Source organism: Prionailurus viverrinus, chromosome F1 (genome assembly GCF_022837055.1).
Source record: "Prionailurus viverrinus isolate Anna chromosome F1, UM_Priviv_1.0, whole genome shotgun sequence".
Classification (NCBI taxonomy): Eukaryota; Metazoa; Chordata; class Mammalia; order Carnivora; family Felidae; genus Prionailurus; species Prionailurus viverrinus.
This window is the reverse complement of record NC_062577.1, coordinates 39,675,430-39,689,328: the sequence shown is the minus strand read 5'-3', so window position 1 is coordinate 39,689,328 and position 13,899 is coordinate 39,675,430. Positions and strand designations below refer to the sequence as shown.

Genomic DNA, 13,899 nt, shown 5'->3' with positions numbered 1-13,899 from the left:
GAGGGGCTCAGGAGGGCTTGCAGCTAAGTCAGCTTTTAGGGTCAGAGTGCAATTGACTTCGGATCAGCACTTGGGAGACGGGACATGTCCTGTGCCGCCTGTTTTCTGTCCCTGCTTCCCTTTCTTCTCATTCACCATTGGTATCTCCTCGTCGGTGCTGGTCGGTGCTGCAGCCAACAGCAGGGAAGGGTCTGGTCTTTGTTCTTGGACTAGGAATGGGATGGGGCTGCAGGTACATACGAAACCCCTTGGGCTTGGCTATGCTTTGAGCAAGGGAGCTGGGGCCCAGGGAGTTCCCAGGGGAAGGTGGACAGAGTGGGGTGCTGGTGTGACCCACCACACATCACACAGCTAGTCAGGGCCTGGGGCTGTGGACTCTCATTCTAGTGCTCACTCCCTTGTACCACGGTCCCTTTGCAGGTGGCTGCAGCGGGAAACACTGCCCTTCCTCCTGTGTATGAACTGTGTGTTAGACATACAGCAAAGGCAAGGATTCTGGAAGGCAGGGCTGGGACCACCAGGCCAGGAGAACACTAGAAGCTATTTGTTCTGGTGCCTGGGGCACAGAAGGGGACAAAGGGAAAGGAGACAGAGGGCTTGCAGGGGGAGGAGAGGAGGGGGAGAGTGTTCTGGGTGCATGCTTAGGGGGGTGTTTGCCGGGGGGGGGGGCGGGGGGGAGGTGTTCATGGGTGACCAGGGCCGCAGGGTTGGCCAAGTCGGGGAGGGGTGCACAGGGTGGTCTAAAGACAAGGAGGCCTGAGTTTGGAGAGTTTATCTTAGTGCAGCAGGAAGAAGGTGGTCCCTTGGCGGCTGTGTCACCCCTGGAAGAGGAGGGAGACACGGGAGGGGTGGGGGAAAAGCCACGTCCTCCCTCCATAGGGAGACCCTGGTTCAGGCTGGCAGCAACGGAGGGAGGGAGAGAGACGGTGGCTGCTGGAGAAGGTGCAGCTGGGCCAGCTGGAGAGACAACCTTGAGAGAGAGGAGGGGCAAACCTGAGCTGGCGTGGAGCATGGGGAGAGGGGAGGGGCGGAGGGAGGAAGGAGAGGATGAGAGAGTTCCAGACGGCCGAGGGGGCGGGGCACAGCCCGGTCCACCTCCCGTCTGTCTGCCTCCCTCCTTCTGGCCAGAAGCAACAAGGGCGCAGACACGCAGACACGGGCATGTGGGTGCTGGGCCGCCCACGCGCCTGCGGGGTGGGGGCAGAGATGGGGGGCAGTGTGTCCTTGAGCCTTAGGGCTTCCCTGAGCTCAGATCCTCAGAAGCCACCGCCACCCCCTTACCTCGTGTGCTGCATCAGGATTCCGGCCGGATTGCCTTGAGGCGGGCTCAGGACTCAGGCTCTGTGAGCGACTCCCATGTTTTCAGCCTGGGCGATGCTCTCCCAGTTCCTGCTTTTCAAGGAGCCCTTGGGGGCTGCTGAGCCAGGGGACCAATCCTTTGCTCCTGCAGCTCAGCAGGGATGAGATTTCGCGTTTCTCCTACCGGGATTCCCAAGAAATGATGGCGATCCTTCCTCCTCACCCTCAGTCTTGCTTTTCCCTTTCCTTCTCTTTTTTCAAGTTTTATTCAGTTAAGTAATCTCTGCACCCTCCGTGGTGCTCGAACTCGAGACCCCGAGATTAACAGTCGCGTGCTCTTTGGTCTGAGCCAGCCAGGCGCCCCTGGTCTTGTTTTCTCTATATGTTGAGTCATCTTTCTCTTAAATCACTCAGCCTCCCATATTCTATCTGGAAACCAGGGATAATAATACCTTCCTCACAGAGTTGGTGGGACTGTAAATGAGATCCCATATATGAAAGAGCTCCGTAGAGTGCAAATTCACAGCGGAAGCATAAGAGATTATGATTCCCAGAGGGGACTAAAGGAATAGGCAGGAGGAAGCAAGTCCAGGCGGGGTCAGGGGAGGAAGCCCTTCCTGGCGCCCTCCGGTCCCCACCAGTCCCCTCTGGCCCTGACCTTGCCGTGGATCTGAGGGCGGGCAAGTGGAGGGGCCGTCACTGCAAACTCCCACTGCTGGGGTTCCCTGCCTGCCCCCCCCACCCCCGCCTCCTCACAGGACAGGGCAGGACAGAAGTCTGAAGACTGTGGGGTGGGGTGGGGGGCGGGGCTTCTTCCTACAGCGCTGGCTGGATGGCCACCGAGGAGCCACCCGAGAGCAAGGGCCCTCACCAAGGTGGCCAAGGTTGAGCACCGGTGCCGATGGCCACTAACGACCCGGATGAGTGAGGCTTGGAAAGTCCTGCTCTTGGAAGACGTGGATTGGAAGCCAACCTCGGACTGCTCATCAGCAGTCGGTCCGGCAGTCAACGTGCCTAGGCCTCACTCTGCATAAAGAGGTGCTCTCTGCTCCCCTGCTGGGAGCCTGACCCTAACGCCTGTGGGTCCCTGAGAAGCCAGAGCCCCAGCTCCTTCTTGTTAAGATGTAACAGCTGCTGGGAGCCGGCTTGGATTTCTCTCCCTGCCCATCCCCTCTCCGGATTCCAGAGAGGCCTGGGGACAGATGCACCGTTTAGAATTTCTTCAGGGGGGCGGCCAACAAGGGCATTCTTCCTATTCCTTGGGCTTCCCTTGCCCAAAATGGGAGATGAGCTGGGGGACAGCTGCACAGGCAGCAGGTCCCTGGGGAGATCCTTCCTGCCCAGGGTAGTAACACAGCCTCAGGAAAGAAACCCTCGGGAGCCGCCGCCTCCTTTGGCCTGGAGAGAGGTGCCTGCGCCCAAGGGAGGTACAAGAGCGGGACTTGGGACCCCGTGTCGGGAGGGACGCGGTTTTGAATCCTGGCCCTGCCACGTGCTGCTCTGTTCATTTGGGCCACCGCCTGTTGCCCTGTCCCCAGTGTGGAGATAAACATCCCTCCTCTCTGGGGTAGGGTTCTCTGGGGTAGGTAGTTGCTGGGGTTCAGTGATGTGCCTAATAGCTTCTATTACAGCATCTGGCCAATTCCGGAGTGCGGGGACTACTGGGCCCCTTCTCTGCCACAGAGCGGGGGTCAGATGACTTTCTGTACTCAGCACAGATTAACCTTGGGGCATGTGGGTATGATGTGGCTTCTAGCACAGAGGGGCTCCAGTTCTGGAAAGTTCTCTTTGGTTTTTGTTTTGTTTTGTTTTTTCCCACACAGGGTTTCTTGCAGTTGGGGTCTTGAAGCGTTCAGGTGTGGTATGCCTAGGCCTTGTTGTAACCAAACAGAGAAGGACATGGAAGAGGATAGAACTGATGGATGAGAGAGAGAGAGCCCTCCCACTGTAACGAGCTCCTGAGAAGACGGAAGAGGAAGAGCCAGACTTCACTGTTCTGAAATTCCGCTGTTCTCTACCGTTTTGAAAGGCAGGGAGCGATTGGCTGTTTTCCCAGCCTCAGTTGTGCCGGAATCCCTGGATCTCTAGGAGAGTGGGAGCCGACAGCACAGGAGGCACGAGGGCACCCTCTCGCCTTTATGACTTCCCGCTCCAAGGGGCGCCTGGGTGGCTCTGTCCGTAAAGCCTCCGACTTCGGCGCTGGCCGTCATCTCGTGGTTCACGAGTTCGAGCCCCGCGTCGGGCTCTGGGCTGACAGCTCCAAGCCTGGAGCCTGCTTCGGACTCTGTGTCTCCCTCTCTCTCTCTCTGCCTCTTCCCCCACTCGTGCTCTCTCTCTCTCTCTGTCAAAAATACAATAAAAAATATACGTTAAAAAACAAAACAAAACAACAACTTCCCGCTCCATTTGCAGCCCGTGAAATGTATCGAGTCTCGGTTCAGGCCTCAGCTAGCCACGTGAGCTCCAGTAAGCACTTTATCTTCTGGAGTTCTTGATTTCTTCATCTGAAGAATGTGACTAATAACCCCTGACTTGTCTGTGTACGGGACTGTCCTGAGGACCCAAAGAACTTGGAGAACTTTGAGCGGGTTCCCTTCCACGTGGGCCACAGACACATACCTGCCCAGCCGGACTCGGGGACCGTCGCCCCACCGCCACCTCGAGTGATTGCCGTGGCAACTGAGTGCCCGGCTAACTCCCGCTCCTTGGTCTAGTTTCAGCTTAGATGTTGTTTCTTAAAGGTCTTCGGGCCTCAGACTGGGTCTCCCTCCTGTAAGCTCTCATAGCATTCTGCAGAATCCTCTTATCACGTGTGTCAGGAGTTGCATAGTGTGGCTGTGTGACCGTTTAGCATGTATCTTCGGTGCCAGAGTCTAAGCTCCAGGAGGCAAAGGAGTACGTCTGTTGCACATCATCAGATCACCAGCATGTAACACAGTGCCTGGCACCGGGCAGGTAGGTGCTCGATAAAATCCTTGCCGGATGAAGGAGTCAATTGCCTGCCTCGACCCCCTTTTATCCTTCAGTCAACCCCTGCTGCCAAGCGCCCATCTATTACGTCCCTCTTGCCCAACGTCTCCTTATAAGAAGGGCGACATCTCTCCTGTCTTCATAATTCAAGGAACAAGTCAGCTAGATCATAATTGGCCTTCTTCCCATCTCCCATCACAGCCGACCTCGCCCAGAACCCAAGGCTGCAGGTGAGTAATTGCTAGTTATTTATTTATTTATCCTTGCGCAAGGCTGCCCTCTGGTGGTTAAACACGGAAGCGAGCACGGGAAGGATTGAACCGCCCCCGGCTGAGCCGGGCTCAGAGGGTCCCCAGGGTGCCAGGAACAGGTAAGCGTTACAAGGAAGGCATCTGGGTGAAGATTCTTGTCAGTCTCCGTCCTTATTTTTTTTATTAAAAAAATTTTTTTTTAAATGTTTTATTTATTTTTGAGACAGAGCATGAGGAGGGGAGGGGCAGAGAGAGAGGGAGACACAGAATCCAAAGAGGCTCCGGGTTCTGAGCCGTCAGCACAGAGCCCGACGCGGGGCTCGAACTCACGAACCGCGAGATCGTGACCTGAGCCGACGTCGGACGCTCCACCGACTGAGCCACCCAGGCGCCCCTAGTCTCCATCCTTATGAATGTCTCCCTCCAAATCTAACAGGAAGCCCTTGGCCTAGGAAGAGTAAGAAAAGAAAGCCTCATAGAAACCCTACCCTACCCTGGTGGGCGAAATAGCTATTCTGTCCTCAGTGGTGAGCTGGCAAATGTTTAACAACCATCTCTCTCTCTCTCTCTCTCAGAGAATCCCGATGTGTAGCATTGATTTCCATGGTAGAACTTCTCTCACCGTGGCCGATTTCAAACTACCAATGTGATGTCACTTGAAAGTGTTGTCGGGAAAAACAAGCACTCAGGGGCCCGTCACTGTATACTACATCACGGATGCGAGTAAGTTCAAGAACTTATTGGTTACTAGTAAAATAATTGGGAAGTCATGAGTTTGAGTATTTATTACATGTGCTTTCAACATCATATATCTAAATGCGAGCTTGTAATCCTAAAAGCCCTGTTCAGCCACTGGCTTACGAAAGTCTGGGCAGTGTAATAATTGGTTCTGTAAGCCTCGTAGTAAGAGCTGGCTCCCGCATGTCATTGCTTCTCCCACTTCCCCCTTCTTTTTCTCCTCCTCCTCCTCTTCCTCGTACATGACTTCCCGGCATTCTGTGTGGGTAGGACGGATGGCGAATATGGGAGTGAGCTTTGCTCCAGACGCTGCTATTTTCTGAGTCAGGAGCCATAAGGTGCTAAGGAAAGAGAATGAGAAAATGCAAATTTGGCTACTGCGGGACGCTTTCGCGTGTGTGTCTGTGTGCGTGTCTGTGTGCGTGTGCCCGCGTGTGTGCACGTGTGTCTGTGTGTATGTCTGTGTTTCCGCGTGCACGTCTATATGTCTGTGTGTATGTGTGTGTGTGCGTGTCTGTGTGCATGCATGTGTGTGTGTGCGTGTCTGTGTGCGTGTGCCTGCGTGCGTGTCCGTGTGTCTGTGTGTATGTCTATGTTCCCGCACGCACGTCTATATGTCTGTGTGTATGTGTGTATGTGTGTGTGTCTGTGTATCTGTTGTATGTGTGTCTGTGTATCTATGTGTGCGTGCATGTGTGTGTGTGTGCGTGTGTGTGTGCATGCGCATGTGCAGCCCATGGGGGCAGGGGGCGGGGGGTGAGTTTTGCAACTGGATCAGGGGGCCGATTCCGGCCTGGATGACAGACCACTGCGTGGAGGCGAGGCCCGCACCCTTCCCGCCGCACGGGGAGCGGTGAGTTAGCAGCAGCGGCCGGTGGGGAGGCGAGGCAGGCAGAAGTAGGCGCTGGGGAAGAAGCCCAGGTTGATGGGATTGCCGTCTAGGCGGATGTCTTCCAGCCGCCTCCGGCTGTGTTTGTGCTCCTCAGTGTCACAGAAGGCGTCTTTCTGCATGGTCTCTATCATGTTATTCTGGAAAGAACACATTGACAGCTGCCAAACCTCCCCCTGGAGAGTCTGCCCCCAGGCAGCGCCGAAGGCACGGATCAATCCGCTCTCCCCACCAGCTCCCCTCTTGGGAGTGGAGAAACCGAGGCACATGAGGCCGAGGCCACGCAGCAAGGGGTGAGGAGAGAAGGCCCGTGGAGGATGGATGTGGAGAGCAGAGAGGGAGGAGGAGGAGGAGGAGACAGAGGAAGGAACCAGCTGCCGGTGAGGTGGGGTGAAGGATGCTGAGGGACAGGAAGCATCTTCGGAAGGAAAAGAAGGCAGTCGCGCCGAGGCTGTGGGCGATGGCCTGGGCAAGACCTCGGCTCCAAGCCTCCAGTAAGCTCCCTGGGAAGGAGACCCCACCGCATTCTCAGGATGCCCCTGGGCTCTCTGCAATGCTCTTGGTCTTGGGGAGGCTGCTTACCTGCAGGTGCAGTGAGCGCAGGCTGGGGGGCAGGGGCCCGGGGATGGAGTCCAGCAAGTTGTCAGCCAGGTAGAGGAACTGCAGCTTCTCTAGCCCCTGGGGAGGAGGCAGAGGGCATGGGAGGCTGGCAGGGGTCGTGGGACCTGGCAGTGACAGGTGACCAGCGGGGCCCCAGTGTTCACTGAGGGCCTCCTGAGCCTTAGCCACGTGTCAGGCTCGGGCCTGGGTGCTGATGGGATGCCCAGTCTCTCGGGAGCTCACAGGCACTAACTCTCACCAGGGGCAGCAGGAGAGCTGCTGTCATTGAGGTCTGGCAGCTGGGGGAGCCTGCCGGAGCTGGTAATGAGGAGCAGCGAGGGGTAGGCAGGGGAGAGGGGGCGCGGACGGGGTGGGAGGGAGGTCAAGGGGCCATCCCAGTTCAGCCTCAACTTTTCCCAAATGAGAAGTCTCCAAATCTGGTCCTGGAGTGGCTGTGAAGAGAATGTTCTGGAAACGTCTGGAGAGGCAGAGTGAGAGCCGCAAGCACACGTGAGGCAGGCTGAGCGGGTGCGTGTGGCAGAGCTGGGCGTGAGCCCCTCCTCGCGGCCTCCCTGGCACCACTCCTGGAGCTCTCAGAGCCCCGTTGAGGGAGCAGTCGCAGGGGCCACGTTTGTGCCTCGGGTTTAGCCCTTTCCAGCACGAGTGGCCAGCCAGAGATCCATCAGATGGATGGATGCTCTTGCAAGCACTTGGTCAGAGAAAATCAGTTAGTAGTGGGCTTTTTTCCAAAGCCCACTTTTTTCCAAATTTTAGGTAGGGTTAGGGTTGGAGCCAGCACGATCGCAAGTCACAGCACAGCCTAGGTTTTAGGGGCGTAGGTGCTGCGGGTGCCGAGAGGTGAATGGGACAGACGTGCCGAGAGGCCATGTGCTGGAAGAGGCGGAGGAAGAGCTGCTGACTCTCATTTCTGGTGCCAACCCCCCTCCCCCATTTCCAGTAACAAGCCCATGAGGCCTGCATTTCCTTTTCCTGGAAGTTCTTGGGATGGCGTGTCGTAAGACACCCTCCTCTGGAGTCAGAATCAGTTTCTTGAAACCAAAAAAAAAAAAAAAAAAGTTTAATAAATGGGAACAGATGAAGAAAATGGGGTTTGATTTTCATACCCAGGATAGTGTTGGAGCAGGGACATCCCATGAGGGCAAGGTTGTGTGTGTGTGTGTGTGTGTGTGTGTGTGTGTGGTTGTGGGCATGCGTGGCAAGTGGTAAATGGAGGACTTTAGGCCCTGGCTCACCCTGAAGGCTTCGGGCTGTATTCCGGAGCTCTGGAGCCGGTTCAGGCGGACGTCCAGGACCTCGATGCCAGCGGGCAGCATGGGCAGAGCCGCCAGCTGGTTCTCTGGGAGGATCAGGTCCCGCAGGGCAGGCAGCAGGCGGAGGGCATCATCATCAATGGAGGAGATGGAATTGCTGGAAAGGTCGATCTTCTTCAGTTTTGCTATGGGGTATGGGGGAGAATACAGAAAGTCACGAGATGCGCTATCCTTCCTGGCCCTTGCTGGACCTACCTGTACCCTGCCCCATCCTTTTAAAGATAGGCAATGCCAGCCAGTTCTCCACCCGTGTGAGGTCCAAGCCAGAAGAAATGACGTGATAAACCAGGGCCCCCTGGGAAAGCCCTCAGATTCGGCCATACTTTCTCATGGAGTTCTGTCCTGTGTGGTGGCGGCCCATGGATATGGGTTTGGTAGAAACCTTTGTAGGGCAAGACCCAATAGGCCCACCAATCCTTAGACCCATCCCACCCCCACTCTTCACCATTAGTTGACGCAAAAGGACGCCATGGCCCGGAAGGCTATGGGATTTAGTGGTAGCATCTGGATTTGAGCCCAGGTTTCCTATCTGAGGCAGGGTATAAGGCATAGGAATAACATGCCTTGGGAATGTTAGGAATAGGAATAGGAATAGGAATAGGAATAGGTATAAGGCATAAGGAAAACACGACAAACAAAAAATGGATAAATGGCGTCAGTGCTGTGGAGAGTCGACGTAGCCTGGTCTTGTCCAGAGGCCAGGAGGGCACAGAGCTGTAGTGGCTGGGAATCCTGAAAATGGAGGCCTGATCCTATCTTCCCCTTCCTCGCTTTCCAGAGTTTTGGGGAGAACAAAGGTGGGCGGGTCACTTCTGTTATCCAACATCTTCAAGGAAAGGAATCAGGGAGACTTGGGGCTATTTCCATTTGGTAGCTGGGGAGACTGAAAACTAACAGGGAAAGGCTAACACAGGTGGGATGCTGTGTGACAGCTCGTGTGGCTGGTGCCCAGGCGGAGGGCCCGTGGGCTTCCCTCCGCCAGTCCTGCCCTCCTCCTGTGCCAGAGCATTACATACTCAGGCCTTTGAAGTCTCCAGCTCGGATCCGGCTGATGCGGTTGAAGCGGGCGTACAGGTAAGTGGTTGTCTTGGGGAGAGGCGGGATGCTCTCCAGGTCAGCATCGTCACAGTACACGGAGGAACCAAGGCACACGCATACCAGACAGGTAGGCAGGCCTGGCTCAGCTGCAAGGCAGAACACAGGGAGACCCTTCTCAGACTGTCTTCAGCCTCCGGAACCAGTGGCCCTTGCCCCAGGGAGTGTCTGAGCCACGGCTAGAACTCAATGTCGCAATGCGCTGAGGCAGTGCCGTGGGCTGCCCCCGACCCGGCCCTCAGCCCCCAACCCAAGAGGAGCAGATCCTCACCCAGTTGTCACCCAGTCTCGGCCCACTGGTCCTCTTTTCAGGCCCCAATCCGATGCAGGTTTTCCCGGGCCTGTGTGGGTGTTTCTAGGACATCCATTGGTCTTTTTTCCATAGGGGCTCCTCTCTGGTCCCCAAAGGCACAATGAAGATAAACTAAAGGCAGAACTAGGCGAAATGGCTAATGGTTGCTGGTCCTGCCATCTGCCTTGTGGGCGAGGAGTTAGACACGTTCCGTCTGGCTCCGAGAAGCAGAATGAAGCCACGACGGAGTGGACAGTGCTTGCCTAGGATTCATTTCCCATTCTTATGGTGTCAGCATCCCAGGAAATAGCTCTCTCCTGTTCTCATGCCATGACCGGTGGTCATTAGACATAAGTCAGGCCTTCAAGCCCAAACTGGCTTTGAAAAGTTGGGACGGCTTTGCTGGCTCATACAACTGACTGGTTCAGGTAGTTTCTGTTACTTGCCACTACAAGAGATTACGGGAGGCCACCGCTCATCCAACTCAAGGGCGAAATCTGTTAGCAGGGACACAGCCCCAAGATTAAGAGGCAGCTTTTCTTTGCAGGCAGTGACCACTATGGGTAGAGCCGAGAGGACCTCAGGGCCCACCTTAGCCCAAGGCCTTGAATGGCAGATCAAGCCGAGGCCTTTTATGGTCTTTTTAAGCCCGGGGTTCTACAGCTCCGAGAGGTCATGGGTTCCTACGGATGCCCGGATACGCTAGATCCATCCAAGGCAAATATCTCAGGAGAACAGGAACCAGGGACAAGCAAGTCAGGAATTAACTGCATCCCTCCTCTGCGTCAGTTTGATCCCCAAAGAGTGCCAACCCCTCATTGTCAGATGTGCCGGTGTCCCAGTCTCCAGGAGGGCATCAGGGAGGGGAAGAGAGCTGCTAAGGGGGAATTTAGAGCCGAAAAGCAGTATGACTGCTTCATCTGCCCCCATGCCAAGTGACAGCCACAAAGTTATTTATTCTCCTCTACAGGCTTTTAATTGTCTCTAATCTAATTACCACTCAACCCGCTCCCCTAGTGATGCTGTTAATTAAGGTAGGGTGGCTTTGCTAGGAAGAGTGGAGTTCTTGCTTTTCTTTTTTCTTTTTCTTTTTCTTTTTTTTTTCTTTTGGCCTCCTATCCAGCAAAAAGCAGTAGGGACAGCTTACAGTAAAGGTTACAGTAAAGGTTAGCTTTTAACTCTCCCTTACAGTAAAGGTTAGCTCCCGACCCTTCCCTCCCTACCCCAACCGCACTTTACTGTAGTAGCCCCAGGGCTGGGTCATGGCTACATGGCCCATGACCTATGCATACTGAGACCTGTGACTGTGAACTCACCGTGGCTGCTTGGGGAGCCTGGGAGGCCCAGCATAGTAGGCTTGGTCATGGTGGGCTTGGACGAGAGTGTCCTTGGATTCACCGTGCTCTGAGTGGAACCGATCCTGGTTGGAGGACCCAGGCTGGACCCTGCTTTGACCTGGAGACAGAGCACGTAGCACACAGTAGGCCAGTTATTGGCTTTGGACTCTGGGGACCTCAGTGACCAATTTCAAACTTACAAAGAGTCACTGTGGAGAAAAGGGGGAGGGAGGAAGGGAACTTCTTAAAGAGCATCTGGTCCAGTATCTTCCTTACATGGAGGAGGAAATGGGCCCAGAGAGGAGAGCACCAGGGATCAAGGAGGCGGCTGGTGGCCAAGCTGTCCAGAGCTGGAATCCATATCTCTGGATCGCCCAGGCCGCCATGCTTCCTCTTGCTCAGCACTGACTGAGCTCACGCAGCCAACGGGTGCGGGCTTCAGATCAGCCCCTGCAAAGGCCAGGAAGTGCTGAGAAAGAACTTCAGACTAGAAGACAGAGCAGATGGGGTTTGGAGCTTCTTTTTCTAGAGAGAATATGAAGACATCGCTGACTCCCACCCAGTGAGACGTGGCTTATGGTCTTATGTGACGGCAGGCGCTACAGATGTATGACTTCTATGGGGGATCCCGTCAAGTTTACTAGAAGCCGACAAAGAAACTGAACTTTTGCTGTCCTCTTTCTTAGCATTATCTACGTGGTAAGTTCCTACGGAGGGACAAGAATTTCCACCTCCTGGAGAAAGACGTGGAGGCTTGAGATGCCTGCACTGTGGGCAGCTGGAGAGGGGCCAGGCCCCTGACACCCAGTTCCTACAGGGAACACAGTTGGTCTGCCGTGTGCTCCTTACCTCAGGGAGCTGGTCCCCATAGTCCATGAGCCCTTCATAGTCGCTCAGGTCAATGACCTCATCGTAGTTGTCCAGGTCAGGGACGTAGTTCCCCAGATTCAGGACCGTGTAAGAATCTCCTTCCTCGTTCGTCGGGTCTCTCCTCTTCCTCCCCTTTGGGGGAGAAGCTGTCCCTGCTTTTAGCAGCACCAGGACCAGCAGGATCTGGAAAGCCAGGAGCTTCATAGGGACCCTGGGAGGAAGTGGCAGCAGAAATGAGGAGGAGGTTAAATCACGTCGGAGCCCAGTCCTGGGGGACGGGCAGGAGGAGGGGCAGCCGTCGAAGAGGCAGGGTTCTCTCGGGCTTTGTGGGAACGACTCACTTCCCACCCCGACACTTGCCGACTCCATGTCGTTATACACTCAGTGCATCTATTGCGTGTGCAAGCCACCTAACGGCTGGGGCTCTGTCTAGGGGGCTTCTCCTGCCAGCCCCTCCCACCGCCACCCAACTTCAGTGCCTGTGGGCTCTCACACACGCTGAGTTTCGCTCACACAGTCACGTGTAGACACCTGGCAAAGGCTGGTTTACTCATCTCATGCAAGGCTCCCTCTCTGCACACCTCCCTACTAATTAGGCATACACTCGTGCATTTATACAAATGTCCTAACGACCACACGCGCAGAGTACCATCATTAGTCACCAAGCTAGGTTTAGAGAAATCTCATCATCAAGGAGCCTTGCGGCTTTTTAAAAGATTATGCATCCATCACACATTTGCTCAACAAACATTTATGGGGTGTCTGTTATGTTCTGGGCACTGGACTCCTCTCTGGAGGTGCAGAAATAACCAAGGCACACCTAGCACGCTCAGAGTTCATGCTTTTCAAAACTGACATATAACGTAAAAAGAACGTTAGTTATAAAATATACTTCCTAAATGCAGCTTTTTTTTTTAATGCAGCTTTAAAAAAAAAAAAACGTTTACTTGTTTGCAGAGAAAGAGAGAGAACCTAAGTGGTGGCGGAGCAGAGAGAAAGGGGGGACAGGGGACCCGAAGCAGGCTCCCCGCTGACAGCAGTGAGCTCGACCTCGAGAACTGTGAGATCATGACCTGAGCCGAAGTCGAAGTCGGAAGCTCATCCGACTGAGCCTCCCCGGGGGCACCCCTCAATACAGCTTTTTAGAAACAAATGATCACAGGAACAGAAAGTGTTCTTTGCATGTAGTGGGGGGGGGCATGTACACATCTAGAGAGTTCCCTAGATGTCTGCGTGTGTGCACCAGTGATTACGTGCGTGCGTGATGAGCACGTAAGCAGAAACGTCTGCGCGAGTTCCTGCACAGAGGCACAGACGGGTCAAGGAATGTGTGTGGTGCGGGTGTGAGGGAGCCGGCGTGTTTCTGATAGTGCAGCTGCAGAAATGTCTAGCACGTTTGTCTCCTTTGTGCATTTCAGCTGGGCCCAGGGTAAGCCCTCTGCAGTGGCAAGAATGATTTTTTCATCAGAGCTTTTGCCCCCCGAAACCCCAGCGCCCAGCAGCCCCTTCCAACTTCTCTTGCCCAGAGGCTGCGACTCCCTCCATCCCCCTGCCCCCCACCCAGTCCCTCCCAGCCTGCACCACAGCCCCTCATTTGCACACCAATCTCACCTCAAACCTTGAACCTTACCCCACACAATGCTGTTTCCGAAGGAACAGAGCCTCACAGCCTCCGGAGAAGTAGGGACTCTGCTGGAAAGGTCGTCTGCAGTGGGCCAGGGTAGACAGCGGGGTGCTGGCTGAGGCCAGCGTGTGGCCAATCAGACTTCTCTTCTTGCTGGTGTCCAGCTGTTCCCCCTTCTCTTTGCTCAGCGGGTCCCCCATCCTATTCCTTTGCTCGGTGGCTGGGAATTTCTCTCTCTCCCTCTACCTCCTCCACTGCCACCCCCACATGTACCGCCCCCCCCCCCCACCTCCCACTCTCTTCTCTCCTCTTTGTCTGCTGCTTTTCTCCTTTCCAGGCCGCTCTGAGGGGGCTGGCAGTTCCGACTCCCTAAGGGAACAGACAGCAGGTGGGGGGAGCATTCAGAGGGATGGGGCTTGACTTTCTTGCTTTTTTCCAGATGGAACCCGAAGATTCAAAGAGGCTGAGTTAAGGCACTCTTGACCACACCACCATCCACCACCTGGAGCCCCAACATGGGGCCGTAACTGCCCAAAAGTCACCAGAGGGAGGCAGTTCAAAGAGAAGGTGAACGGGGTTGGGGCAGGATTTGAAGACCCGGCT

The 13,899-nt window shown here is 55.2% G+C and overlaps 1 protein-coding gene across 3 annotated transcripts; it reads right to left on the bottom strand.

Annotated features, from left to right (window-relative positions):
- Positions 1–5,290: 5,290 nt before the first annotated feature.
- On the bottom strand, positions 5,291–13,603 carry OPTC (opticin). 3 transcript variants are annotated; one of them, XM_047841132.1, is made up of 8 exons: positions 13,303–13,603; positions 11,652–11,883; positions 10,782–10,920; positions 9,095–9,262; positions 8,001–8,203; positions 6,730–6,825; positions 6,090–6,287; positions 5,291–5,599 (listed from the first exon to the last, which is right to left on the bottom strand). In XM_047841132.1, exons 1-7 carry the CDS (start codon positions 13,494–13,496, stop codon positions 6,117–6,119), a joined length of 1,203 nt encoding a protein of 400 aa, XP_047697088.1. In that variant the 5' UTR covers positions 13,497–13,603; the 3' UTR covers positions 5,291–5,599; positions 6,090–6,116. The 3 variants fall into 3 exon arrangements, 2 of the variants coding, with proteins under 2 accessions (XP_047697088.1, XP_047697089.1); XR_007148299.1 differs by lacking the exons at positions 5,291–5,599; positions 6,090–6,287 and adding an exon at positions 7,007–7,796 and having other exon boundaries at positions 6,758–6,825; XM_047841133.1 differs by lacking the exons at positions 5,291–5,599; positions 6,090–6,287; positions 6,730–6,825 and adding an exon at positions 6,848–7,796.
- Positions 13,604–13,899: the final 296 nt, after the last annotated feature.

Coding starts and splice junctions, on each gene's coding strand:
- OPTC (XM_047841132.1), bottom strand. CDS start 13,496: ATGGGGGACCCGCTGAGCAAAGAGAAGGGGGAACAGCTGGACACCAGC. Junction 11,884..13,302: donor CGGAAACAGCATTGTGTGGG/GTAAGGTTCAAG, acceptor ACTTCCTCCCAG/GGTCCCTATGAAGCTCCTGG. Junction 9,263..10,781: donor AGGCTCCCCAAGCAGCCACG/GTGAGTTCACAG, acceptor TCTGCCTTGCAG/CTGAGCCAGGCCTGCCTACC.